The sequence below is a fragment of the Trichophyton verrucosum genome, assembly GCF_000151505.1.
Source record: "Trichophyton verrucosum HKI 0517 chromosome Unknown contig00253_1.f1.exp, whole genome shotgun sequence".
Lineage (NCBI taxonomy): Eukaryota > Fungi > Ascomycota > Eurotiomycetes > Onygenales > Arthrodermataceae > Trichophyton > Trichophyton verrucosum.
In genome coordinates, this window is record NW_003315487.1 from 98279 (window position 1) to 125231 (window position 26953).

Genomic DNA, 26953 nt, shown 5'->3' on the forward strand with positions numbered 1-26953 from the left:
AGCATCCTCCCCCAGGCTCTCTCTCGCACTGGCTGGCTCTATCTTGACTTTACCTGCCCGTCCGTGGTCCGGTCTTTGCCTGGACGCAGGATGGGGCACTCCTCTTCCCAGCTGCTGCACCAGGACGGAGTCGGAGTCTGGATAATTAAAACGGCTCCTCCCATTCAGCAGCGCAGCCGACCACCCGGGTTTCCCTTGTGCTATTAAGTACTCCGTATGGCACTGCCTTGTGCTATTATGGCTGGTCTCTGGCATCCGTGGCACTGCCTGCCTGCTCCCGTGCTTGATATTAATGCACTAATGCACTAATGCACCAGAGAGGCCATTTTTCCTTTTTGGACATCCACTGCTGCTGCTTAACTGCCTGCCATCCAGGGACAAGTCTCTCCAGATCGGCTTTGGTGAATGGGCGCCTTCTTATGCACCCCCAAGCACCTCCAAGCACCGCCAGCAACGGCCACAGCAGCTCTCGAAACCCCTCGCATCTCCATACCATATTGGGTGGTCTGACACACGCCCTCCTGCATGGACGGGCGGGCTGGGAGGGCCCCATGGTTCTTCTCCGTCGAGCCGTCTCAGCGGCGGTCCTGGGCTCTAATTATAGCTCGTCGCGTCATTTGTATAGAGGCTATCTACCTCGATACGAGATATCTACATGTTAAAAAACGTTGCATGTGGTAGCAATATAGATGCATATAGATGTAAGGAGTATAGATGTATGTTTGAATGCAGGAGTAGGTAGGTCTACGGGACTGCCTATAGTGTGCGCACTATCAACATGGAGCAAGTATATCAACACCAAATATCGGGGCTCCGTAAATAATAAACAACAGCGTCAAATATATTGGTTAGTATCAAGGTACCCTTTGGGCAGTCAGCGGAAATGCTCCAGTCGGTATGTATCAGCATCCCTCTTTCGCAGCCTGCCTGCTTATCCAGCCAGCCAGCCAGCCAGCCAGCTCCTTACGCCCTTCCCTCCCCTTCCCGCCCTCATGTTTCAATATCAGCCCAACTATCCAGCTGCTTGTTGACACTTCACATCGCCTAGCTGGCCGGTTCCATCTCTCCATCGTCCGTCCACCCGCCTATCCGGCTCGCCTGCCTTCTAGCCCCCTCCACCGTCCCAATCCTCAATGGCGGATAACTGTCTTATTACCCCAGCTAAGGCCAGGGATGGGAAATGACCGTCCACCTGCTAATATTACCCATCGCGGAGCTCCCATTGGCTTCCGCATGACTGGTTGGGTCGGACGCCGGGCAGTCAAGAAACGGTCAAGACGCAGGGCCGGGCTGGTGAGTCCCTGGCTACGGAGACGCCCGTTGAAAAGGGTTCTTTAACTCTCGCTGGGCTCTTTGAGTGACCGAGATGTTCCTGGTAGGGGGGCATATTGCTGTAGGAGGCCAGTGGCAGGCCAGTGACGCCAGAGATGCTCCGCCCCTTGGACTAGTTAAACACGTTGGTCAATCAGTCAAGTAAGTCATCATGCAGGCAAGCCGATGACGAACAAAGGGTCGAGGTGATCGCTTGAGGGACTGGATTACCTGCTTTAGTTCAGGGTCGAAGGGATGAAGGGCATCCAATGCTTGCGCAGATCATATGCGATCATCAGCTATTGTCCAGTCAAGACTAGTTCCTATTATAGTTAAAATGGCAGGCCCTCCTTTGACGTTATAATAGTTTGCTTGCATATAGTAGTTCGTTCCGAGAAGACTATCGCCAGGGGGGGCAAACTAGCTGGCTGGCCTGGCCCAGTGTGGGAGCGCCACCGGAGAGAGAGACAGAAAGAGAAGTAATAATTGATGCACTCCGTAGAAGCAGATAGCTTGACTAGAACGCGTAGCTATTTAATTAAGTACACCGGCTTTATCGTTTCAGAGTGTCTTTTCTCGTCGTCTTGTCGTCTTGATCTTCATCGTGAGCGTGTCATTGAACTTAAAGGGGGCGGAAACCGAAGCAGAACCGGGGATGCAGAGGCAGGGCGGATGAAGCAAATAATGAAGCAAATAATGAGGTCAACCGGGGGAGGGAGAAAGGAAGAAGAAGAAGCAAAGGGGAGGAGAAAAGGGAGAAACAAGAAATAAACAAGACGGCCCTGCGAAGTTGCTTTTCATGATGCATGCAAGAGAGAAACAGAAAAACGCCATAAACTTGTCCGAACTGCTGGAAAGAAAAGGGAAGGTCATAAAGGACATGATGGTTAAATCAGAAGCACATGAGAAGACCTTTGTTTGATGTTAATGTGCTGTGTGATGCTGAGTGAGGATCTGGTTAGTTCCTCTCGAGTCTCGCGGCCCGCAGACCAAGGGGCTCGATCAGTTCGCTAGCCAGCCACTTGGTGACCTCGTCGGCCATGTACATGTCGTCCACGTCGAGCGTCTCTTCCAGCGCAGACTGGATCATCTTACGGGCATCGGTGAAGCCAGGACGGTAGGTCACATTCTCCTCGTCGTCAAACGAGACAGCCATGGTCGTGGACTCGAGTATGTCGTCGAACTTGTCCTCATCGACCAAGTTGGGAAAGAAATTCTGCAACAACAGCGAGATCCTGTCAAGGTACTCGTTGACGTATGTCCTGGTGTCAGGCTCGACGCCGTCACTTGCCCTGGGGTCGTGGGGGAGAGTGCGAGAGCGTATCACGATCCTGCAGACATGAGCTGAGATGGTGCGTAGGCCGTTGATGTAGGCGGTCAGGAGCTGCTTGTCGAGGTCGAGATGGTCCCTCGAGTGCTCGTCTGGCTCGTCGTGCTCGTCATTGCTAAAGTTTGCCGGGTCAAGAGACCTTGCCTGTGCAGCGAGAGCAATCTGGATCTTCTCGTGGATAGTCATCTCGGGAAGTGGCTCCGTGGGTGGTTCCATCTCCGAGTCGTAGGTCTTGTCAGGGATCACAGTCTCCAGCGTGGGTGCAAAGTGCACAGAGCGTGAAAACGAAATGTATGAAAACTCATCGTCGAGACCTAGGTCTGTGAAAGTTAGCAGTCGGTATATACAATGATTTTTAGAGACGGACAAACTCACCATCTACATGGTCGTCACCATTGATAGAGACGTCGTTATCATCGTCAGAGGCATCGTCAGAGTCAGAATCAAACATTTCAACATCTTCGTCGTCTTCATCATCTTCCTCGTCCTCTTCATCCTCGTCATCGTCTTCTTCTTCCTCAGTTTCCTCGTCATCACCTTCATCATCCTCTTCATCATCGTTGTCGCCTACCCAATTGACTTGTTCATGACAGTCAGTGGCCAGCAACGGGCGATCAACATGTACTTCAGCAGAGACAGGTAAATGACAGATTTCTACTCCTCCAGTAGATTGGTCATCAACAGAAGTCAAGGAGGCAATGTCAGTTCCCTCACTGTACTCGTCATCGCCGTTCTCTCCGTCTGATTGCAGCAGCTCCTGTGGCTGGTGTTCGTGGGCAGGCTGCGGTAGCCGCTCCGTCTGTGTCTCCGTTGCCGTCTCTCTTAGCATGCGCTGGACCTCAGTCTTCAAGTCGCCGCCGCCTAGACTTGACACTGACGAGTCCGAGAATGAGAGAGTAGAGGAGCGCACCAGAGGCGTATGGGTGAACTGCGGAGGCAGGATTGCAGTCTCTGCATCCTTGGGCTCGTCGGACAAGTAGGGTCGTTCGTAGGCGTCGAGGGCACCCAGACGGCGCCTCCCGGCCAGATCGAGGTGATGGTGGAAAGCAGACATGATGGCGCAGTACTGGGGACTGGGCTGGTCCTTGAATCCTGTACCCGTGCCTGTGCCTGTGCCCGTGCCTGTGTTGAAATTGACGATGGTCGAGTATGCGTTGGTCTGAGGACTGAGGCCGTAGAAGAGTCCGCAGCGGAATGACATTTCTTGCGGTTGTTTTGTGTGCACCCGGCGATATCAAGTTCGGCTCTTTTATAGCAACGCACAAATAACAAAACCAGCAGCAAGAAATGCAGCAAAAGAGGGGGGTCTTCTCCTCTTCAGATGTCCTCCCAGCCTCCTGATTAGTTTCACCGAACTCAGGTTCTGCAGAAGAGGGGAAGTGAAGTTTTCTCTCTCCTCGTCCTGCTTCAGTGATAGCCGGAGGGTGGCTGGGGTGTTGTTTGCGGTGGTGAGAGGCGGGAGAGGTCACTTGGTGGTATTTACTCGGTACAGGGAGTTTGATATGGAGAAAACAGCAGCAGGGGAGACAGAAGAGCAGTAACTATGGAAAGGTGGTCTTCTCAGGAGGAGGTTTTTGTTTTTCAGGTATCCTGGATATGCTGTCTGTAGGGTAAGTGTTTGCAGGATATATCACTTGCGAGTCGAGATCGAGGCAGAGCAGAGTCAGATCGGTTGTCCACAGCGAAAACACACGGGGAGATCCCCCAGATGGGCTCCTGGGAGGGAACCATGGTTGGTGGGAAAAGTATGGCCCTAGTAGGCCATGCTGACGACGTGTAGTAGACAAACAGAGATATAAAAAAGTGGTGCAAAAGAGACAAAATAGCAAGCGGATATATCACTACGGGGACCGAATGGTATATTATTTTATTATCTTCACTTCCACCAGCAAATGACGTCAATGAGCTTGAGGCAGTTGGGAATAACGGTAAAAGGCGAGCCGACTTGGAAGATGAGCTGTTGTTTCTGGCTGCTGAACATTCCTGATACTGGGCTGTGGGAGGCGCGCGAGAGCGAGTTCGGGGTCCTGCTTGCTGCACAGGGGGATATCGAGCTGAGTCTTGATCTGGACACCGGTCTTGAGGCCTGAGAGCATTTGGGTATGCGAGAAGAAGCTGGGGAAGTGGTCGAAGTGGCCGTAGAGGGGAGGGAGGCAAAGAGTATAGCCTGCTTGGGTGGGAGGGATCTCGATCAGGAGGACGAGAGGGCGCGCGTGAGTCCGACCTGGCTCCTGGAGCAGGTTGAAGGGCTGGCGAAGGAGTTCAGAGCTGGACAGCCGTCGTCAGGGACAGCTAGAGATCGTTGATGCTGGGCTGGCGGGTGTTGGGTGGGCGTTTTGCGAAGAAGTTGGAGGTTTTTTCGTCGCTGTGACGTCGTGAAAATGAGGTTGGAGAGAGAGAAAAAGTCAAGGAAGAGAGAGTTAGAGGTCGGCTGTGGCCGGCGCCATCGCTGACAAAACCGCGGAGGGTCGCCGGTACTTCTAGAACCGCGGGGCGCTGCACCAAACTGAAGGTCACTCGCGACCGCCGGCAGTTTCGACAGCCATGCACCGCCGCATCGCAGGTCTCTCTGGCTGCTGCTGGCAGATTCCTCATCCTCGTCTACGGCGTATTCTACTGTCTGATACTCTACAGTCTACCGTCTACTACTATACATCTTGAGGGGTGCAGAGTACATTGAGTTGCAGCTGCAGGAGCTGCTGGCGGGCTGAGTCTGATAGTTAACTGTCTGATGAGTCTTCCTTCAGTCTCACTCTCAGTCTTCGTCTTCATCTCAGCCTGTCTCAGCCAGCCGCAAGTCCCGTCGTATCAAGGTCAGCTCAGCATCAGCTCAGCATCAGCAGAAGACTCGTCTCGTCTTCTCTCTCGTCTCTTTACTCTCCGTCAACATCTGTTTGCCCCAGAAAAGCCCTAAAGCGCCTCGGGAAAGTCTCCGTCCTCCTGCGTCATAGCAAGGATGCTCCATCTCGCCGCAGCTCCAGTCATTGGCTGGCTCGCTTTTTACGTTGAAATTCACAAGTCGATGATGAGAGGATGATCTAGGACAATAACTACTAGGACAGTAGTAGGACTAAGACTCACTACTCACTGTCGACGGCCGGCCATGTCAGCGCCGTGCAACCGGCCAGCGTGTCAACCTGCCCTGCCTTCTGGAATGCAACAGCGAACCCGCTCGTTAGTTATATTAAGGAGCAGCAGGCCGGCGATGGTGATACTTCGAAGTCTGACCAGGAGAGAAACGAGAAGAAAAAAAGAACCCGCCGAACCCACGGCCAGCGGCCCAGAAGGAGGGCCTGCGTGAGGGTGAGGGTTCGAGGACGGTGATACACCCACTCAGCGGACAGGCCTTCCCCCGTCGACCGGGCCTTATGTACGCTCTGTTAAACAAAGGACAAAGGGATCTCTCTCTCTCTCTGTCTGTCTGTCTCTGTCTCTTGTCTCTCTCTTGGTTTCTTTGGACGGGGGATAGAGTTCGTCTCAAAGTCTGGTTAGACTAAGGCATTAGAAATTATATTCATCATCTTTGGCTGCTTGCTGGGCCTGGCGCCCTTTGTTTGGCTGTGGCCCCCCCAGACATGATCATAACCACGGGTCCACGGGATGGAATGGGGGGGGAGGAGGAAGGCAAAGAAACGCTTCAACTCAACTCTTCAGGGCCTTGTCCCATTGTTCTCTGCGCGGCTCAAGGGACCCCCCCGAGGTACATCGTATCTTCATCCTCATCGTCATCGTCATCACGATCACGGAGGGGGACTTTGTTGTCCTCTCGCTGGCTGAGGAATCATCCACCTTCCCCCCCGTCTGGCCGTCTGGCCAAGGGGCTAACTCAAGGGGAAGCACAAAGGTGAACAACCCAGACGGCTCAATTGACTATCGAACGGTCTCCTGCTGGGCAAGACGAGCGTATCAACGTTACTCTCACTGTCCCGGCACCATGGGTCGTCTTTCTCAACTGCCTAGGGGGGGAAAGGGAGTGCTCGACTTGAAGCAACAGATTTGGATATTATACACCCAGCCAGCCAGCCAGCAGGCTGCTTAACGTCTACACACTAACTGACTAGTTGGCCAGTCTACCCATCCTCCGGGAAGAAGCACTGCTTGGTCCCGCCAGTCAGGACAACAAGAGCAGCCACTCCACTGCCCGCTGCATTAATTTACACCATTCTTCGATGGTGACAGGGTCGACCGACCGCCAGGTTGCCTCTCTCTGACTTGGTGTGTCTCCGCATGTCGATGTACACTGTAGCTCAAGCTGTCTGCCCACTGGGGGGATGGATGGATGGCACAAGAGTCGATCTGCCTGGCTGCACCAAGCCCTCCTGCTGTGCTCTTATCGGGCATTTAGCACCGAACTTCTGCTTCTCTCCCCACAGGCTATTATACTGGCGCTGGCCTGGGTTTCTTTTTTTATCTCTCCTCCTCCCCTCGGACGGACCGTTGCTTGTCGTTTTGTGGCAGCTAAGGGGGGCGCGCGAGGGGACGGGGGCCCGTGGTTCTGCGTCTTGTATATGATCCCCTGATATCATATCATATAGACAACCACCAACACCTACAAGCACCCGCGCCAGCAAAGGAGAAACAGAAACACAGGGACATGACATTGGTGAATCCACCAGCCGTGGAAGTTAACTCATGTCTATTTCTATTCCTATTTCTTTTTTTTTTCATTTCCTTTTTTTTTTTTTTTTAGACACACGAGAGCCTCGAAGACTTTGCGGTCTTTGTCCTCCAATAACCAACTTTAAAGCGTTGTCATTCTGCTTCTCCGTCTTTCTGTCTCTTCTTCTCCTGCTGCTACTTCGTGCTCTTTGTTCCTGCAAAGGCCCGCATGGGAGGATAGCCCAACGGCTTCTTCGATTCCATGGGATGTTCCGTCTCGGCCACTGCTGTGTTTCTTCGTCTTCTTCTTCTTCTGCTTCTGCTGCTGCTACTGCGGCGGCGGCGGCTTCGTCCTGCTCGTCTCTTTTTTTATATACCTGGGGTCTCCCATGGTAGCCCGCCCGCCAGTCCCCAAATATACCTCACCGGCCAAAGAGACCAAGAAAGATACACAGCACACATAGATGGAGTGACTGGCTGCAGTCTGAGCTATTATTATAAGCGCCCTGACCCTGCATATCAGAAAAGAGGATTTCCTTTCTTCCCTCTTCTGCTGCTGCTGCTGCTGCCTCTTCTTCTTCTTCACGCTGCCTGCCCTGTCTCACTCAGAATAGAAACAAAAACCAACCTCCTTTGCTCGACATCCACTGGCTCAGCCCCGGCATAAAACAGCCATCTTGAGATAGAGACCGGTCTTCTTTATCCCTCGTTTTTTTTTTTTTTTTTTTTCAGCTCTCTCGTTTTCTCTCGTTATTTTCTGGCTTTCGTCTCTTTCTCTCTGTGTGTCTCTATCTGGCTGTCTCTTTCACCATCTATCTGCTTTACGACTAGATATCCTCCAGGTCTCAAAATCCCTGAATCATCCGGCTGCAGGGCCTGCAGCAGACCAAGATTAACGGTTGCGCCCAATTAGAAAATACAGATCTCTCTCGACCATGGCCTTACCCAGAAACCTGGGTTCAAGGACGCAAGCGGAAAACAAAGGTCATAGTCTGCCAGGCCCGATAGATGATTCGTTCCGTAACACGTTGGGCCTCCATGGTGAGATGCAGCCTCCCAGTTGTACGGCCAACAAAGGCCCTGCATTTTCATACGCTGTCGATGGCGATACCCTCTTTCATGCAGGCCTATCCCACATGAAGCCTGGCAGTCTGCCTGTCCGCCGCTGGACAGACGCCGACCTTTCATCTCTCCAGTCGGGTCCAGCCCTGACCCCAGACCTGGTGCTGCATCACCAGCAGCATCAACTCCAACAACATGACCATGCCTTTGATGCCCACGCGAGCGGGCAGCTATTAACAGCAGCAACAACACCTGCAGCAGCAGGGCCAGGGCCAGGAGGAGGAGAAGGAGGGGACCAATTTCATGTCGATTCCGGGGTGCTGTTTCAGGATCCAAAGGAGCAGCTTGTTGGGCCTCCCTCCTCGCGGCCCACTGCCGGCAACTGGATGGAACGGCAGATTTACAAGTATAACCATAGCCAGCAGCCGTCTGCAACAAGGAGACAACGCCGCCAGCATAAATCAACTGACCAGCCTGCCACGTTGACAGCAAGAAAGGGAGATCTCCTGTTCTCAGGCCATCCAGCGCTCTCGTCTCCTCCTCCTTCGTCATCATCGTCTTCGCCTTCTCCCGGTACCATGGCTTCTTCCTATCAAGACAACAATAACAGCAACAACTGGTTTCAGCAGCGTCTGGAAAGCTACGGCCTTCAGCAGATCGTTCAGTCGCCGGAGTGTCTTGAGCCAACTACGACGCCTGCATCCTACTCGCAGACTCCCCTCGATAGACGTGAGAGTACGTCCCATTTATCTACCGCCAGCGGAGGGTCAAGCCAGTCACCTCTCAACAGCAGCACACCCATGTCGACGCCACGGTACGGCCCGAGTATTATGAGCCACCCAATACACAGCTCACCGGTACTAGCGACCAACGACATCTCGGAGACCACCCCTTGTCAGCCTTATCAAGATCCATCGACCGTTACGTCGGTACCGGATCACACATCACCGCCTCCTCCGCATCAGATACTACGTTCTCAACCCTGTGACGGATCGCCAGCCAGTTCCTGGCATTCAGAGCCCATGGGTGTCTCTGCCTTCCAATGTGCCCAGCCCAACCTCCAATCTCATGAGACTGAGCATTGGTGGACCACATCTTCGGCTCATACCATTCCCAACAGAAGCCTGCAATCTCCTTTCCCTCACGCAAGCTACTCTCCAGCAATGACATCTGCTTCCTTGCCATTCCGCAATCAGCACCAACGGTTCGCACATATTCCAGAATCAATCCAAAGCTCAGGCCTCATGATTGGCATGGACACATCTTCCCCTGAAATCAGCTCTTCTATCCAGCAGGACCCCGTTGCAATGTCCTCCCCCCAACTATCAGGGGCTGAAGTCGCATTACCACTAGCCTTCACTCTCCCATATTTCCCACAACACCATCAGCGCTCCCACCAGCATCCTCAGCCCCCTCCTATCCAGACGGCTCATAATAATACCCCAGTTTCTCTATCCGGCTCTGCATCAGCTATATCCGCAGCTCCCCGCTCAGCCCCCGTAATAAGCAGGAGATTTCCACACGGCTCAGCTCCTCAACAGTCACCTAAAGCAAGATACCACATCCCACCACACCAACGACGAGCTCATGCCCGCAAAGCAGCCAGTTTCTCCGGGCAAACAAGTAAATGCACCAAATCAATCTCTTCCAACGGGTCTACACACAGCGGGATCAGTAGCAATAGTTCCAGCAGCAGCAACAACAACAACAACAGCAACAATAACAGCTACAACACCGTCATCAATAGAGCTGTAAAGAGTGTCTCGTTCGTCAACTTCACCCCCGAAGATAGCCACAAACTGCTCACTGGCGTTGCACCCAGCGGAAGCTCCAAGACCAAAGCCAGGCGTGAGCAAGAAGCCCGTGACAAGAGACGAAAGCTATCAGAAGCTGCACTGCTAGCCGTCCGACGAGCAGGGGGCGACGTTGAAGCTCTCGAGGCCGTTCTATGCTAAACTCCTTGCTTCTTTTTTTCTAATAGTTACCAATATAATATCCACTGATACTCTTTTTAACTTCAGCCCCTGGTTTCTGCTTTCAACACCATTTGACCCTGTATATAGGAATCGTTTTAATACCTCTCCAAGCAAACACTGGCGTTCTACTGCTTCTTTTCTTCCTTGCTCCATTCCTACTTTAACTTCTATGTACCTCTCTTATTCATTTCCTATGTTGTTTACCGTACCATGACCCCTTTCTTCCTGTTGGCTAACTAACTCCCCTGGGCGGCTCTCTGCTGTGCTTTAAGAACTGAGACGATTTAAACTAGATTCCAACCATAGCGGCTACATGAATGATACTCAACTACGATTCAAAGATGGAAATCCTCCTTTCACAATGGTATGAAACGTGGGCATATGCATTCGAATGCGTTTTTGGCTTTGATACTTGGACGCTGCTGTGGCTATCAAAGCACCGTAATAAGCTGTTGAGACATCCCACTTGCTTGACAATGCCGAATCTAACTGGCATGTCTTAGAAGCTATGTAGACCCATGAATGCATTGCCGTCTGCATGTATGCTAAAACTATATATAACATCTGCCCCTTAATATGTATAAAGGCGGATACCTACCATGCAAAGAAGTAAACTCGCATGCGTCCGGTAGAGGTATCTGTCCCTTTGATCGGCCGGAAGGCGTTGACAACGAATTGAAGAAAGACAATATGACCCTCCCACCGATAACAGGGTGATGAAGGATCAAGTCGCAAATAGATAAATATCCCTTAATTAGCTATTTATACAGACAGTCTATAGTTCATTTGAGAACGGTTGCAATGGATATTTTTCATCCATTCAATAAAATCCGGAATGCAAATAAATAGATGCCAAAGAGATGAAACGGGCCAAGCCAATTCCGCTTTTATATTCAGAAAGATCACACGCTTAAAAAAAGGGTATGCATATTGTACAAGTTGGTAAAGAAGAAACCAATGGTGAGAATAGGGGGTATAATGTGTTGAAGTCTCATCTGATCTGCCTAATGGAGGCTATGATAGGCTGAGTAGGAAAGCAGGCTGCGGCGGCTGTCTTTCTCCGTCCTGCTGCAGGATGGTGTCGCGCGTCTGTTCCAGTCTCATCGAGATATGTAGACGGCAGAGAAAGAAATGATGGTAGAAGTCAAATCATCTCTTCGAGACGTTGGGGGTCCATGACTCAGGCTGCCAGTTCTCGCTGGGCCCGCCTGCGGCCCTGTCCCATGGATTTTTCATCTTCTTGCCTCCCTTTGCATCCGGCTGTTGTTCCTGCAGTACCTCTGCTGTGCCGGCGCCAGTACCCTGTCTTGTAGTGTGGTAGGACGGCTGCTGTGACTGGAGAGCTGGAGCATCCTGCTGTGCCGGTTTATCTAGGAAGGACGGCTTGCTTGCCCACCGTTCGTCCGCCTGCTGCGCAAGGTATTTGATCCGCTGCTGCCGAAGCAGTTCATTCTGCTGTTCCTCAATGCTCGGCGGCTCAGGCCGGACGTATCGAAGCCACTGATGCCATTGTGCTGTCCATCCATCCACAACTGTCAGCTACGGTCTCTGTGTTCTGTGTTGGTCGTCTATAAGTAGAGGCATCAGACTTACGCGGGACTTTGACGTCGGCGTAGTGTATCTTCGGACTGGCCTTCACAATGCGCCTCAACCGACCGGGCTTGAGCGAATCCTTGAACTCCCAATAGGTGTTTCCTGCGAGATCGTTCCCTGTGATAGATTATCTCCATGTCAGTGTGTCGATTTTTCCATCGAGCCGAAGCGAGTGTTATGCGTACCAACGAGGAACATCCTTCGCCAGGGGAGTTTAAGGCTCTTCCATTTGAACCAGAGACTGTTTATCGGACTCATGTCTGGCTGTTCCCTCAACCCGCGTCACCGTCTCATGGCCGGTAATATAGATGGGTGATCCTGATGAATTCTGTTCCTGTCGAGCGAGGACTGTGGCTGAGGAAGAAGGTTGCGTGGCGGACGTTCAGCCTTAGTTAGCGGGCGTAACTAGAGTTAGTTTTAGTTGGGCCGTCGCATCTAGATAATAATAACCAAGAGGGCGACGACGTCACCGTCAACACTTCTACACATCCAACACCACCGACGCTGGTTGACAGCCATCTTCCCGCAGTTGTCTGGCGACAGGGAGCAGTTCGACGATTTCCTCTGCCGTCGAGAGCCAAAGGGCGATGCTCGCGGCCTCGCAGACTGCCCCGCTGATATAGATACATCCCGCCTCCTGACGGTCACCCCAGACTCAGCAGTCGAATCAGACACGATGGCGTCGGTTACATCGCTAGACAAGGACCTGCGCAATATGCGACTGTCCAAATATACGCCCCAGGCCGCTAACGAGGTCCGAGACTGGATCGAAGAGACGCTGCAGGAGAAGCTGCCCAAAGGCGACCTCCTGGAAGCCTTGCGCGACGGAGTAGCATTATGCAGGTACCTAGGTCTATCCCCTTTTGTACCCTTGCATTACTTTGTTAATTTTACTGGCATTATTCAGTAACTAACACGGACTTTGGCAGACTGGTAAATCTTGCCGTGGGCCCTCCAGGGGTCAAGTTCAAGCAGTCGAGCATGCCGTTCGTTCAGATGGAGAATATATCCCATTTCCTACACGCCTGCCAGAAGGCTCCTCTCAGCTTACCTCCCCACGATGTTTTCCTCACGGTTGACCTCTACGAGTCCAAGGACCCAGCCCAGGTTCTACAGTGTCTTGGAGCGTTCAGTCGCAAAGCATACGCTCTCCAACCAAGCAAGTTCCCGCGTGCCATCGGGAAAAGCAAGACCGGCGCGTTGAGTCCCCAAATGAGTGGATCTAGTCAAGGTGGGCGGTTCGGTTCCCCATACTCTCGACCCCGAGGCCAGAGCAATGTCAGTGATGTAGGACGAGCCAGTCCTACGATGCCATCCGGCCGGAGCAGCACCGCTTCACCACCAACAAAGACGAGCGCATGGAGCAGTAAGGCCGATGAGGCAACCACAGCTCCGGCTTGGAACATTCACCAGTATGGCTACATAGGCGGTGCAAGTCAAGGGAGCCTCGGTGTAACATTTGGTGCGCGACGGCAGATCACCACTCCTGGCCCCTCGGTGCCCAGCCTTGCAGAGAAAGAGAAACGTCGGCGAGAGGAAGAAGAACAACAGGCTAAACGAGAGGCGGAAGAAGCGGAGCGCCAGCGAGCAGCCCGGGAAGCCGAAGAAGAACGCGCAAAGGAAGAAGAACAACTACGCTGGGAGGAGGAAGAGAGGAAACTTAGAGAACAAGAACGGCAGAAGGTTGAAGAAGAAAAGAAACGATGGCAAGAAGAACAGCGTCAGTGGGAGCAGGAAGAGGCTCGCCGGCAACAAGAGGAAAAGGAACTGGAAGAGAGATTGGAAAAGGAGAGGCTTCACAAGCGTGAAGCTGCGGACGCAAGGTTAAACGGACAGTTCTTGAGCCAATATCAAACTGCCCAGAAACCCGTACGAGGAATAGCATCTCCACTGCTAGAGCAAAAGGCTGCTGCGTCTAGTGAAAGTGAACGTATCAAGGCACTGGAGCGTGAACTGGAGAGGGCAAAAGAACGAGAGAAACAGTATGAGCTTGAACGCCAGGAACTTGTTGCACTACGCGGATCCCCCCAGCCAGATGCCAGCCCCCGAGTTCGTTCACCAAATCCAGATGGGAACAGGCCAACCCCGACTCCCCAGAAACCCAGTTATGATCTCGCCTCCCAAGAACAGGAGCGTCGAATGCTCAGGGGTGAATGGAATGCACGCAACAAGGAGCAAAGACCAACAACTCCAACTCCAGCTCCTCCGTCACTACCACCTCGAGAGCTCCCTACTCCTCCCGCAATGCCACCAAGGGATACCAATCCTCCAACTTCGCCCCGCCCTCTTCCAGACCCAACAAACTATGCCAACAAGAATCAGCCTCAGAATCGCACTGATCGCTTCTTGAAAGAGAACCCAGCTCCCATTCCTAGAAAGCCAGTTGCTTTCCGACCACCGGAATTCTCATCTACAGCTGAAAAGGACGAAGAGGATAGACGACGCGTTGAATCTACTCAAAAGACTCGGGCCGGCGGATGGGCCTCGAAGTCACTGCTTGAAAGGGAGATGGAACGAGAACGTGAGCGGCAGCGTGAATGGGAGGAGAATCAGGCTCAGACGAAAGACGCTGTTAAAAGGGGTGTGAAGACCGCTGGTACTGGGCCTGGTGAGGGAGGATGGGATGTACATCAGTACGGTTACCTAGGAGGAGATAACCAGAATAATGCAGTACCAGGAATCGGGTTCGGTGCACGACGACAGATCATTGGTCCTCGTCCACCACCCTAAATAAAAAGTGACGATATGGAGTGGCTGGTATATAAGATAGTGTTGGAAAGGGAGAAACGAAGATACGTATTTGTAACTGTTCTTACTTGAATGATTTAAGGTACCCTTGTCTATTCTATATCCCTCGTTCAATAGACTTTCCATATCTGGCTGGCGAGCAAAGACATCATTACGCTATTCTCTCGATCACGATGTAGATTCTGCGTCATTGCAACCCAATAACGATGTAGTCTGGTTCTGGTTCGTTGGGTAGAAGGTTGTTAACAAAGTGCACCATCCTATCTCCGCTCTCAATGAGCCACACCCATCCAAACTCCTCGGTCAGCTTCTTGTTCTGTCCTCTTTTGACGTCAATCCGCGCCTTTTTGGACCGAGCCTCAATCCCCTTTGCAACAGCATCTGACAACCGCGGCCTAGAGAATATCAGCCCACTGATTGCAAGGAGGCGTATCAAAGACTCCAGCAAGATCGACACCCTCGCGTTATCAATCACGCTGTTCGTCTTTGCAGTGAAAGGGAGGAAACACCGCTCAAGCTTAGACTGGCTCAGAAAATTCTCTGTTGAGGCCGGTGCAGCATTCTCTAAGATGCTAAATAATAGCATTTCGCAGAGAGTAGTTTGGCAGGCAGGAGGGAAATGGGTGAGTACGGATGGGGAGGCGAAGAGCTGAAATGTAGGAAGTGGGAGATGTCGGATGAACTCAACGTAGAAGGAGTACAGCCTGGGCAGCGTCATGAAATGCTCTGGTATACTGTTGGAAACGCAAGAGAGCAAATATAGAAGCCGTTGGCGGATGGTCAGAGACTCTAGACTGCCCAGGTGGTCTAGTTTGTCGTACTGAGCACTCAATGGGCCATCGTCTCCATGATCAGATGGGATATCATCTTTTCCAGATTTTTTCCTGGTAGATCGTCGCTGACGCTTGACTCGGGCCTCAACCCTTTCGGAGCCCCCCGAAGTCTTCTGGATAGGGTCATCTTGATCCTCTTCATCTTCCTCTTCCTGGTCGGGGTTGTCAAGGTAATCTCCGTAGATTTCCTCGTCGATGTTGATGTCGCCTTTTCTTCGTGAGGCTTGAGCCTTTTTCTTTGAGACCTCTTGCAGTTCGTTGCGGAAAATCTCTCTGAATTCGTTTGTAGATGATTGCGAACCATCAGCAAAAATCGCCCTGAGGATTCTCCTATCACTGCCTACATGGTTTGAAGTCGTTGATATATAGTTGAATATTAGACTTTCAGTGAGGATTGAACAGTCTCTCTTGGATTTTGAATCGGCAGGAGGCATTTCTTTGAACTCCTTTTCTCTTGCCTTCCAGTCATCTTCCAGGACATTGCACATGAATTGTAAGAAGAGGTGCCAACGGGCCCATCTCTTAGGATGTAGTATTGAGCAGTTAAGCGCCCACCCCACGACGTGCCAGAAGTCCTCTGCACGCGACCATAGTGAGTTTCCTTGCGCGAGGTCTAGATTCAAGGGTTCAACGCGTGTGCCATCCGCGCCACTCAAAGTCGATTCACCGTCAGTTGTATACTTCCTTTCATTCCTCGAATTGGCAAAGCGGTCAAAGACAAAGGTATCCCTAAATCGGCCACCAATGGGTCCTAAGATCTTGTTGGCCAAATTAAGCAAATGTAGAGCAGAGTTGGATGCTGTGAGATATTCGTCTGACTTTGACCGCGTAGTCGTAGTGGGGTGTACAGTCAATGTTGCTGCTAAGGCGAGGTACTGCGACGGGGGAGCAAATACCTTCCCGGAAGCAGTAGACCGGGAAGATATAACGCTTGATAAAAGATTAAAGGCCTGTGTGTCTATATAGAGTCAGTTATGGTGGGGGAGGTTCTATATCCATGTGTGCTAGGGGCGGGGCCTACAGAGTCTTTCTTCCAGATAAGCACTGCAGTAATGGCGTAGTTCAGATGGCAGAGCCTGCACCGGGGGGTAGCCAGTCTCCGAAGCCATGGAGTGGAAGCAGCTGGCCTTCTGCGCTATTAGACGTCTTTGGTGGAGGAAGCTCCGGCGCGCAAGAGGCTCTTTCATGCTGTCATGATAAGCTTCTGATTATATAATAACTTAATTGTCCTCCTGGCTCATGCTCGATGAGATCATTCATCCACAGCCCTACCAAGAGCAACTCTGCCACTGGAGATGCTGCATATTGCCTGATCACGGTCGTGCTATGCTAAGTTATTATTATCGACTGTATTCACCCTCTTAATTCTCTCAAGTCAACAGGACAAAATTTAGACCAACACTCTTTTTGTGTGTTCCCCACTCTATACTTTTCTAACGTGCCTCACTTGTGCTCTTGTTGCCCTATATAAACAACTACACCTAGCTATTTGAATTCGGTTTTTTTTTTTTTTTTTTTTCCTTTGATAAGTCCATCTCGCCGTTATGAGGAAAATTGTTTCAGTTACGCCTCTTCTTTTGCACCCTGCTTCGAAATCGATTGCTGCCTGCATTTCTTGAGTTCCTTTTCTGCAGAGGTTGAAGCCCGTTAAAGATGCATCCATCAGTTCCATTTCAACGAGCATTACCAATATTACCTTATATCTACCGTCATTCCAGTGCCCACCTGCGAAGTAAGTTGACTATGTTGTCTAGTACGAGAAGAATACACCGATTCCCCGAAATTCCCAAGGTCAACAGCTGCATGTTATCCAGAGGTTATCCAGAGACGTAGCCGACCGTCAAGGTGCCATTCGGATCTTCTCGACAGGGAAAGAGAGAGATCGCACATTTACTCCTAAAATCTCGAGGCTCAATGAGCACCAGCTTGGTGAACTATTACGGGGAAGATATCCATCAGACTATCGATTTGAAGTTATCCATCTAAGTAATGCAGCTCCCGAAACCAGCCTGATATATGATGCCCTGAGTGATCACAAGAGGTTTGCGTTCCCAAATTTCTTACGCCAGCTGCGAGTACTAATTCCTTTACATCTGAAGAATTAGGGTAGTTAGCGAAAGAGCTTTTTCAATGACGACTGTTCGAAACGCCCCTACTCCCTTACATCAGTGGGTTGTATCTGGTGTTACAAACTTGCTTACATCTCAAATGCCTGCTGGTACACGAGTCTTGTATGGTTCTCCCATTCAAGATCTCCCCTTTTTGAAAGAAGACCAGCGCATTCCAGACCTACAACTCCTCTATCAAGAACACGGAGCTCTTGAACCAAAGGCTGTTCTTTCAGTAGAGACAGGATTTTTGCAGCAATACGAGAGTCTTCAGCACGCCGTCCGCAGAGCTATCGATACTACTCAGAACGTCAATGTCTCCTTAATGATCAGGTTGAAAGAAAAGCCAGCCTTTCGCGATCCGTTTTCGCCAACTTCTTCCGGTCTATATCAGCATCCGATCACCAAGGAGTATGTGGACACGGCGACAATGCTGACGTACTTTGAGTCTTTAAGCCACACAGAACCATTGCCTAAGAATCCTAATGACCTAGAAAGCCCGTTGTTCTTCCTTGGGACCCGTTGGGTTGGCCGGGTTGAAGGCACCTTAGAAGTCTGGGTGCGTGACAAAGTTACCCAGAAAGCTGTCCGAAAACTTGATCCAATCGTAGGTGTCCTACAAATCCCTCCAAGTTAACTTAGCTAACTTATCTCTCAATTTAGCTATTTTACGGCTCGAAACTACGGGTTGATAAGGACACACCCTACATCGACGCTAGAAATGAGGATGTTCAACTGGGTCTTAATCTCTCTGACATAATCATCTCTGCTAACGACGATCTGAAGAAGCCGTTCGTCGTTAATTGGGTGGAGCTAAGAGAATGCATCAATGAGGGCCGGATGGCGTTGGCTATGAGTCGGTGCTGGACAGCTATGAACCATATTGCAGAGTTGAACGGGAAGAAAAAGTGAAGGGAATGTTACGTTTGATTTTCACAGCAGTTTCAGTAATAACGTTGAACCTCATAATGAATTAAGGTCCACAAAAATCTAGAATTTGTTTATCTCATTGGATCAACCATTACTACCTGGCTTTTTCAGGTCCACCAATTGGCCCGTGTATAGTCACGTGCCAGATAACCATACAAGCATGTTTTCCCTTACGCGCCAAGCTGGATATCAGGGCGATCATTAAGCCACCAGGAGCAAGGTGGTACGTAAGTCTGCTTTCCTGGTTTATTTCTTTGGTGATGAATACTTTTTAATTATGTTAATACACGCAGAAGCAGCAATGAATTAATTAGTTAGCTAAGCATATCTGTACAGACTATTGCTAGGAATTAAACACATGCGGGAATCGATAGTAAAACAAAAGCCCAATTTACGCTGGGAGTCCGGCTGTTCTTTGGGGGGAAAGAAAGAAAGAGATTGGTACAAGTAGCAGCTTCAAAAATTGATTCTAAATTGATCCTACAAAGGCCCTCTAAAACCCATGATGCTAACCCATTAGTCTTCCGGATCATCCGCCAACCATCCTATTCGCATGCGATGTGACTGTTAAAACCCGGGTTAGAAACCATGTCCCTACTATAGAGAAAAGCAGAGTGGGAAAACGAGGTGCAACTTACTATAGGTAGCTTTGGGATGACAACTCCGAGAACAGCTAGGAAGTTGATGATGAAATATGTCAAATCATAGTGGGTGTAATGCGTACTCAGGAGGAAGAGGATGATGGGAACGCTTAAAAGGAATTTCTTGGCCGGCGTATACTGGTCGCCATTGTCGATTTGTTCCCACATATTGAGGTTATCGTAAGCTCCGCCGTTGAATTCAAAGGGTACGCCTCTCACCCAATGGAACATGAGGAACGAGCCGAACATATAGGAGATATTGGTGAGTGTCCATGACGTCTCCTGTGACACACCTGGTATGATATCATAGAATATTTTCAATGCAATGATCAGAACAAAATGGATAGTCCATGCTCCTAAATTGTGTTTGTCAGTTTATGAAGCTTCCCAAATTTTATAACAGGGGGGTGGTAAGGAGTTATACTGCTTACCTTTTGCGTTGACCCAGTTCGCATTCAGGTTCGGTAGGGCTGCCTGGTCGCTGGTGTGTTCTATAGACTCAGGAGGCTCCTGGTATATGATACTGCTAGACCTCCTCCTCCGTCCAGCCCTGGTCTGACTCATCCCCGTATCTGGTGATAGATGAGAGGAAGCTTGCGTGGCTCGTGGTTCCAGCGTGGACGAGAAGGAGGTCCTCGGTACGATAAGGGGAGACAGTTTGGCGGTATTGAGGGCTTATGTAGCTACAGTCGATTCAACGTAGAAATGGGGAGGGAAAAAAGAGCAGGCAGCCGTGGTATACGAGGCGTTCCGTGTTATATCGACTTATCGAAAGCCGTTAAGCTGGTCGGTCACTTTAGGGAGTCGACGGGGGGCGTATAAGGCTGGAGTGAGCTGTCAGGCGGGGGAGCAGAGGGCCGACCCGAGGGATGACAGGGAGCAGGGCGTGTTGCAGGATACACAAGCGAGTGGCCCGTAGTCCTATAGGGGGCAGGAATACTCCGTAAGCTGGCAGCGAAGATGACGGGCAGGATATCGGACGAGCGATGCAAGGGTTGTTGAGCAGGAGAAAAACCCAGCCAGAAACTGAGCCAGAGCAGGCCGGCCTGGAATTTATAATGCAGCAGAAGAAACGAATAACCCTGGCCAGATGCTATGCGACTGTCTGGCGCGTGTCCGTCGGAGTCGAGCTTGCTTGCTTGCTTTGCCTGCTGGTTGGTTTCTTCTTCTGCGTCTTGCGTGGTGGTTTCTTCGAGCTCCGAGACATGCAACTGCTGACTAAGACGGGGCCGCTCCCATGGCTCGCCTTTTTTTCTTTTCAGTTTCGACGGCTCTTTTTTTGGATCAAGAGACAAACAAGACCAACAGCGATAAAGGGACTGTCATCCACAACGCCTGGCGTCGAGTACCGGGCTACAGGTAAGCCCTGTCTGGCTTTCGCGTCCTGCTGGGGACATAGCTGAAACTGGCGCTGACATTTGAAAATCAATAGGAGAGAAAAAGGCCTTGCCGGAGATGTCAGGCGCTGCGGAAGATGCAGCTTGCGACTCGCGTACCGCGTCTGTCGGCCTTGCGCCAGCCAAAGGAGCCCAACGAGTGACTGCGCAGAGTGAAGGCGCCGGGCAGCCGCCGTCTGTCAACTGGAATAATGTGCGGAAGGGGAAAGTGCGGACTGCCCTTAGACGGCCTGCGTCGAAGCCCGTAACTGCGTCCAACTCGTTCAACAAGGTCAATGGGCAGTACTGGCGCAGCGGGAGTGCTTCTGAAGACGAGTCTGAGGCTGGAACCCGCGCAGAGGAGAGCAATGCTGTGGTAAAAGATGGAAGTGATGGCGATGGCGATCGTTCCAGTGATGATTCAACCGATCCTTCGGATGTCGACGACAACGACAGTTCCATCCTGTTAAATATGGACCAGCCGAGCACGGAAAACCCGCAGCTAGAACCACAGCCTGTACATACAAACGAGGAACAGCCACCAATGCCGCTTGACACAACCACCACTGTTGAAATTAAAGAAGAAACTGGACAATTGGAAGCCGAACAACCTGCTATCAAAGATGAAGATATAGACACAACTGCTCAGACGGCCTATACGTCGAAGTACAGCGTGCCCCCTCAGACCATTGCAGAGTTGAATGCGGAAGATTTCAAGAAGCAGTTAAAATACATACTGTATAACAGCACTGGCAATCCCGATCCTTCGACACCTGTTAGATGTATAGAGTGTTTCAGAGAAGGGCATCTATCAGACATCTGTCCCAATAAAAAGGTAAGTACAGTCCTCCTACCACTACCTGTCTGTGTGCCCTAACCCCTACAAACATAGTGCGAACATTGCGGTGCATGGGAAGCGCATGAGTCTAGATTCTGCCCAACTTGGCGTAGGTGCCAGAAATGCAGAGAGCGCGGCCATGACAAGGATTCATGTTCGGCACCACTTCAGGGGTCTGCTGCAGAGGTTCCTTGCGACTTGTGTGGCTCCGACCGGCACATCGAATCCCAGTGTGATTTAATGTGGAAGCAACCACATCCTACATATACCACTGGGAAGCTGTTCATCTCAATATCATGTGCACAGTGCGCCAGTTCTCAACATCTTATCGGAGACTGTCCGTCAATGCGTGCTCCATCACACTCTACATCTTGGAGCCTAAAGGCGTTAGACCCTTCTATTATCTCCAACACGAGTCTGTCGTCTACCGGTGTACCAAATGGGAGAACAAATGGTGCCATTCCCCAGTTGAAAATCAAAGGACGTGCACAAAGGGAACCAACCCCAGAAGAGCATGAGCTTCATATAAGATCTCGTCCCCAGCCGCCTTCAGCGCCTCGCTCAAACATTAAGTTTGCTGAGGGCCTTGGGCGTGGGCGGAACCTGAGCTCAAACCAACCTCGCTCCAACGATAGTGGAAGTGATCGCTACACGCCTCGAGACTCTCAACGTGATTACCGGGAACGAGACCAGTACTTTAACCCCAATTCTCGTCCGCGATCCCGCTCTCCAGAGTCACGGTACGGTGGAAATCACCGTAGACCACCCCTTCCACCAAGCCGTGGAAGAGGTCCACCACCTCCTTCTCGCAACCCTGGAAGGGACCGAGGAAAGGGCAGAGGTGGTGGTGGCGGTGGTGGTGGCAGCCAGCGTGCTGGGAAAGAGTCCTCGAGGCCTATACCTGGTCGAGGTAAACGGAAAGGCAATCGAAACACTTGAAAACCCGGCGTTATGAATTGCCCCAGATGATGATTAGAGACTTTGGATACCTACATTATCCCTAGTATTTGACTGGATCGAAGACCAGCATTAATGGACTGTGGATTTATGTCTGTCCGCCATATCAAGGAGGAACAACAGTCCAGAATGACTACCCGCGGCACCAAACATGTGCGCTCATCAGATTTGCTGGATTTTCCAGACTATCTTGTTAAGAGTCTCGGTGCCCTGTGACCTATTTTTCCAACCTTTTTGTGAATGCCACTTCCAATGTCGAGCAGGACTGGAAGTTTAAACATGCTAGCACAGATGCTACGTGGAGAGTGTACGCACCGATCAAGGCACAGTTTCCACAGGAGATGCCATACCAATGCCGCAGCTCCAGCCAATACTGGAATTGGCAGCCGCTTGTGCATGTGCTTCATAACAGCACCGAAAATACAGAAAGTTACAGTGCCAGAGTCAACAGTCGAGGGGGGTTTCAGTGCATCCTCCTGTGAGACTTCCCTCATATCATTATCACAAATGCAAGGTAAAAGCTCATTGTTTTTTGCATACTCCGTAGTTCTACTTCGTAAATCTAGCATCTATGTACTTACTAGGGGTATGTCGCTTACCTAACCTCAAGGCCGTTCTCTGGTTCCGCAGAACCCGGTCTCAAGCACGTTGATCAATTCATCCAGACGTTCAATACAAAGGTCGGTATGTTCATGGTCCTTGAGGTCTCGGTTCCGCTCATTCAAGAGAAGCACAGTGGCGGCTCCGGCTTTATGTCCAGCTGTCATATCATCCAAGCTATCGCCAACCTGCAAGGCTTATTAGCTATTTCCACAGCCATAACCAAGCCAGCAATTATACGCACCATGATCAAACCACTAGCATCCTCTAGCTCCCATGCTCGTGCAATGTGCAGTATCCCAGCCGGGTCGGGCTTAGGCATGATATTCGGTGTATCCCGAGTTATAATTGGTGCAAATACATGAGTAGCCAGATGAGACTTGATAAGATGATTTACCGGGCCACTTTAATCATTCAAACAGGCGTCAGTAAGTCATTGTATAGACAACTGTTATAGGTGAGGGGTATATGAGGGGCAGGGCATTAAGCAACATACTCAAAGTTGCGTGTACACAGCGCCCGTCTGACACCCTTAGAATTGAGATAGTCCATAAGCTCGACAAGTCCTGGCTGAGGAACTTGTTTTACCATTGCCTTGCGCTCAATGTCACGAACAATCGCGATGGCGTCTGTCCTGGCCGTGAAGGTGGGCAGGCCTCGGATATGGTGAATTATGTCGACCCCTTTCTCTATTCCGAGGGCATCTCTAAAGCATAGTACATCAGTATGACATTGAACTAAATTATAGATGTACCATTCATCTTATCTGTCGCCTTACCGCATCTCTTGGAACATGTAATGCTGTGGCAGGCTGGATCCGGATCCCTCATCAGCTACCCGTTAGCTTATCCGTACACTGGTTCTCAAAGGCCATATTTCAATGCCATGTAAGCGGTTACTTGCCATAGTGTCCCATCAACATCGAATACGATTCCCTTCAGTGCGGGTACATCTCCTCCATCGGCGTCCAAGGGTGCGAACCTGCGTTGGGCCATTGTCAGTGGCCGTAATGCCGATGCAGATGCCGATGCTACTGCTGTGGACAGTGGGCGTGATGTGTAGCCAGAGAACAGTGCTCGAGTTGATCTATTGAGAATCATAGGAATCTATAGCTTGTAGGTATACGTGAAATGGAAGTGAAAGCAAACTCGAAGTTGTCCATCCTCTAGAGAAGCTTTGATATTAGCTAACCAACCGCTCAAAATGCCAAGAGGGCGGAATTCGTTCAACCAACGCTTGACCATCGAACCATCTAACCAGCGGCTGCCTATACACATCCATGGCTTTTTGATAGCCGGCAATTTCTCCCATATCGTCTATAAGTGCCGATCAACAAGGCATAAAGGGTAACCACTCTATCCTAACCGGCAGACAATCGCTTAAATAACTACCAGTCAGTTAACTAGCGCCGCGATGACGGCGGACGCGAGGGTTCTCATCCTCGATAAGCCCAATGCGGCGCAGATGAACCAAGACCTGATGCAGGCTTTCACCGAAGCCATCCAAAAGAATCCTGCTGCTGATCTACTATCGCTTATCGGGAGGGCGTATGTACGCGCTCACCGAGTGGTTCAATATCGAGAGCTCTCAGATGCAGGCCAGTTAAATCTACAGACCGCAAATGATCTCTATGACGCCGTTATAGCTAATCCTGATATCAACCTGCGTGATCGTTTCCCATCGGACTATGACCGCAAATACAGATGGGCGAAACCAAAGCCGGTTGTTGCCGAGCCACCGAAGCCTGTGAAGCCGCGCGACTGGTTCAAGGAGAGGTTGGATAACATCCACTCTGCCAGTATTGTATACCCGCTCTCTGACCAAGCCTCAGCGCTTCTACAAACCCATTCCAAGTCCAGAGACTATTCTGATGAAGAAGCTCTTGCAACTTCATTGAAAAGTCTGGTACTGAACTCTGAAAGGCTGTTTGACAATATCATTAGAGGAGCTGTCGTCAAAGCTAACGACGATATTGCGATCAAGGTCTTTCCCGACAACCGAGATCTTACTGAATATCACAACCTTCAATACCTTGCTAGCCATGCTCCAGATCTTCCGGTCCCAAGGGTCCACGGCTTAATTATGCTTGGGCATTACCGTGTTATGTTTATGTCCTATATCCAAGGCGTCACCATTGATAAGGTGTGGTCGGGTTTATCCCATGAAGGAAAGGTCTCTTTAAAGGAGCAGCTGGGGAACATATTCTCAAGACTCAGATGCCTCCGTCAGGATGATGGGCAAGAACTGGGCGGTTTGGGTGGTGAAGGAGTAAAGGATTACCGCATCATGGAAGTCTTTGCCTACAAGGGCATCACAACAGCGAAAGCGTTTAATGACTTGCAATTCTCCGCGAAACATCGTGCCAGCCCTTGCTATGCCAAGTTACTTCATTCTTTCTTAGAGATACCAAACAAATCGTTACGAGGGGCAGTGTTTACTCATGGTGATTTGAAAAAGTCAAATATCATGGTAAAACAAACCTCAGAGGATCCTAATCAGTATACAATTACTGGGATAATAGATTGGGAAGACAGTGGATTCTACCCTGAATATTATGAAAGCACCACGATATCAAATGGACAGAGTATCATGAACGACGATGACTGGTACCTCTACATGCCGGATTGCCTTTCCCCTCTACAATTCCCCATATATTGGCTGGTGGACCGTCTGTGGGGTAATCTGCTCTGGAATTGGAGAACGGACATAGTTCGGTGAAGCGCTTCCCATACCTTCACTCCCTCCAGAATCAAAGCAACCAACAATCTTGAGTGTCAAAGGTCTCATTGCCATGCTTCCCGTTTCGCCTTCACAATGCCCTTGTTGCGCTGGTAGTCGGGATTTCCCGCATCGACAATGTCTGCCCGCTCCAACCCTTCCAAAACATCGAGGACGAAGTCCTGGCAGCTATAGTCCAGCTCTTCGTTGCGTACAGGGGTTCCCCAAGCAATATTCTTGATGGCTTCAGTCTTGTCCGCGTCGATCTCACACAAAGCGCACAGTTCAACAACAGAACCCGAATTACGCGCATCGGATGGGGTTGGGGTCCTCACGTCACGAAAATATCTTTGACGAGCACCGAGAAGATGAATGAGAGTTTTTGCCGGCTTCTCCTCGGCATCAATGAATAGGCTCCAGTGTTTAATACCTGGGTTATCGTAGATTACAATCATGAGTGGAACAGTGGGAGCCATCTTGATTTTGGGCCGTCAAAGCAAGAGACACAACTTCGTTTCTTGAGGTTATTAAACTCTGAGCTTTCTGTCTAACATATTTAATTCCGTTGTGAGCTTGGGAGATTTCTTGAGTGTAAATGCAGGCGCATCCTTGTTCTCACACGCAGTTGGTAGTTAAAACGAGGGAACTCGAACCAGAGTAAGGGCGAGGAGGAAACATGGATGTTCATTATCTAGACTGCTGCCTACCCTCGGTCTCATATTGGTGATCCCTGTACCGTTGAACATCGAGGAATAGCAGATGGAGTTCAAATATTGGTTTTATCTCTTGAGTCTATATCTCATGTCTAGGTGCCATCAAGGCAAGAATTTGTATTCAAAGCCTAGAATATGTATAGGATCTAATAAAGAGCTACTGATGAAGAAAGGCGTGACGTCGTGGAATCTAGACAGCTACTTAACCGCTATAGCTTGAAGCAGAAGAATTCCAAGGATATATGTATCAAGACCCCCGTTTCCCAAAGCCCAAGTAGAAACTAAAAGAAAAGAAGCTGGCTATAAATAAAGTAGAATAAACCGAATGATCAGTAAAAAGGGAAAAAACCATATACATGCATCCGATCGTACGTATCAACTGGTACAAAACGAAACTGGAGGACGTGGCTGAGGAACGAACAACAATTAAACGCGCTAGTTTAGAAAGAAAAGAGTAGAAAAAGGATCATAGCTGCATGACAGGGAAAAAAAAGAACAAAATCAGGAAATGAAATCATGAATTGCTCTTCTCATTATTTTGAATTTTGGAGGGAAGTTGTTTTTTCTGTGTTTCTTTTTTGCGGTGGGGAGTAGTAAAGAAAATGATTTTTTTTGGTATA

General features: G+C 50.3%; 11 protein-coding genes across 11 annotated transcripts; 5 read left to right on the plus strand and 6 right to left on the minus strand.

The window, feature by feature from the left end:
* Nucleotides 1–2269: 2269 nt before the first annotated feature.
* On the minus strand, nt 2270–3842 carry TRV_02940 (uncharacterized protein; the record flags this gene model as incomplete). The annotated part of the gene is made up of 2 exons (XM_003022906.1): nt 2270–2961; nt 3017–3842. 2 exons carry the CDS (start codon nt 3840–3842, stop codon nt 2270–2272), a joined length of 1518 nt encoding a protein of 505 aa, XP_003022952.1.
* A 3540-nt stretch (nt 3843–7382) lies between these two features.
* On the minus strand, nt 7383–7884 carry TRV_02941 (uncharacterized protein; the record flags this gene model as incomplete). Its single annotated transcript, XM_003022907.1, has 3 exons — nt 7383–7568; nt 7662–7831; nt 7869–7884. The coding sequence occupies 3 exons, from the start codon at nt 7882–7884 to the stop codon at nt 7383–7385; spliced, it is 372 nt and encodes a 123-aa protein (XP_003022953.1).
* A 291-nt stretch (nt 7885–8175) lies between these two features.
* Nucleotides 8176–10257, plus strand: TRV_02942 (developmental regulatory protein WetA; the record flags this gene model as incomplete). The annotated part of the gene is made up of 1 exon (XM_003022908.1): nt 8176–10257. One exon carries the CDS (start codon nt 8176–8178, stop codon nt 10255–10257), a length of 2082 nt encoding a protein of 693 aa, XP_003022954.1.
* Nucleotides 10258–11427: 1170 nt separating this feature from the next.
* Nucleotides 11428–12069, minus strand: TRV_02943 (uncharacterized protein; the record flags this gene model as incomplete). The annotated part of the gene is made up of 3 exons (XM_003022909.1): nt 11428–11810; nt 11872–11988; nt 12057–12069. 3 exons carry the CDS (start codon nt 12067–12069, stop codon nt 11428–11430), a joined length of 513 nt encoding a protein of 170 aa, XP_003022955.1.
* A 478-nt stretch (nt 12070–12547) lies between these two features.
* On the plus strand, nt 12548–14601 carry TRV_02944 (uncharacterized protein; the record flags this gene model as incomplete). Its single annotated transcript, XM_003022910.1, has 2 exons — nt 12548–12714; nt 12801–14601. 2 exons carry the CDS (start codon nt 12548–12550, stop codon nt 14599–14601), a joined length of 1968 nt encoding a protein of 655 aa, XP_003022956.1.
* Nucleotides 14602–14806: 205 nt separating this feature from the next.
* On the minus strand, nt 14807–16639 carry TRV_02945 (uncharacterized protein; the record flags this gene model as incomplete). Its single annotated transcript, XM_003022911.1, has 2 exons — nt 14807–16410; nt 16474–16639. 2 exons carry the CDS (start codon nt 16637–16639, stop codon nt 14807–14809), a joined length of 1770 nt encoding a protein of 589 aa, XP_003022957.1.
* A 943-nt stretch (nt 16640–17582) lies between these two features.
* TRV_02946 (uncharacterized protein) lies at nt 17583–18472 on the plus strand (the record flags this gene model as incomplete). Its single annotated transcript, XM_003022912.1, has 2 exons — nt 17583–18167; nt 18224–18472. The coding sequence occupies 2 exons, from the start codon at nt 17583–17585 to the stop codon at nt 18470–18472; spliced, it is 834 nt and encodes a 277-aa protein (XP_003022958.1).
* A 563-nt stretch (nt 18473–19035) lies between these two features.
* On the minus strand, nt 19036–19695 carry TRV_02947 (uncharacterized protein; the record flags this gene model as incomplete). Its single annotated transcript, XM_003022913.1, has 2 exons — nt 19036–19487; nt 19563–19695. 2 exons carry the CDS (start codon nt 19693–19695, stop codon nt 19036–19038), a joined length of 585 nt encoding a protein of 194 aa, XP_003022959.1.
* Nucleotides 19696–20117: 422 nt separating this feature from the next.
* TRV_02948 (zinc knuckle domain protein) lies at nt 20118–22518 on the plus strand (the record flags this gene model as incomplete). Its single annotated transcript, XM_003022914.1, has 4 exons — nt 20118–20490; nt 20564–21342; nt 21517–22255; nt 22373–22518. 4 exons carry the CDS (start codon nt 20118–20120, stop codon nt 22516–22518), a joined length of 2037 nt encoding a protein of 678 aa, XP_003022960.1.
* Nucleotides 22519–24315: 1797 nt separating this feature from the next.
* TRV_02949 (uncharacterized protein) lies at nt 24316–25620 on the plus strand (the record flags this gene model as incomplete). Its single annotated transcript, XM_003022915.1, has 1 exon — nt 24316–25620. The coding sequence occupies one exon, from the start codon at nt 24316–24318 to the stop codon at nt 25618–25620; it is 1305 nt and encodes a 434-aa protein (XP_003022961.1).
* Nucleotides 25621–25685: 65 nt separating this feature from the next.
* Nucleotides 25686–26096, minus strand: TRV_02950 (uncharacterized protein; the record flags this gene model as incomplete). Its single annotated transcript, XM_003022916.1, has 1 exon — nt 25686–26096. The coding sequence occupies one exon, from the start codon at nt 26094–26096 to the stop codon at nt 25686–25688; it is 411 nt and encodes a 136-aa protein (XP_003022962.1).
* Between the last annotated feature and the right edge of the window lie 857 nt (nt 26097–26953).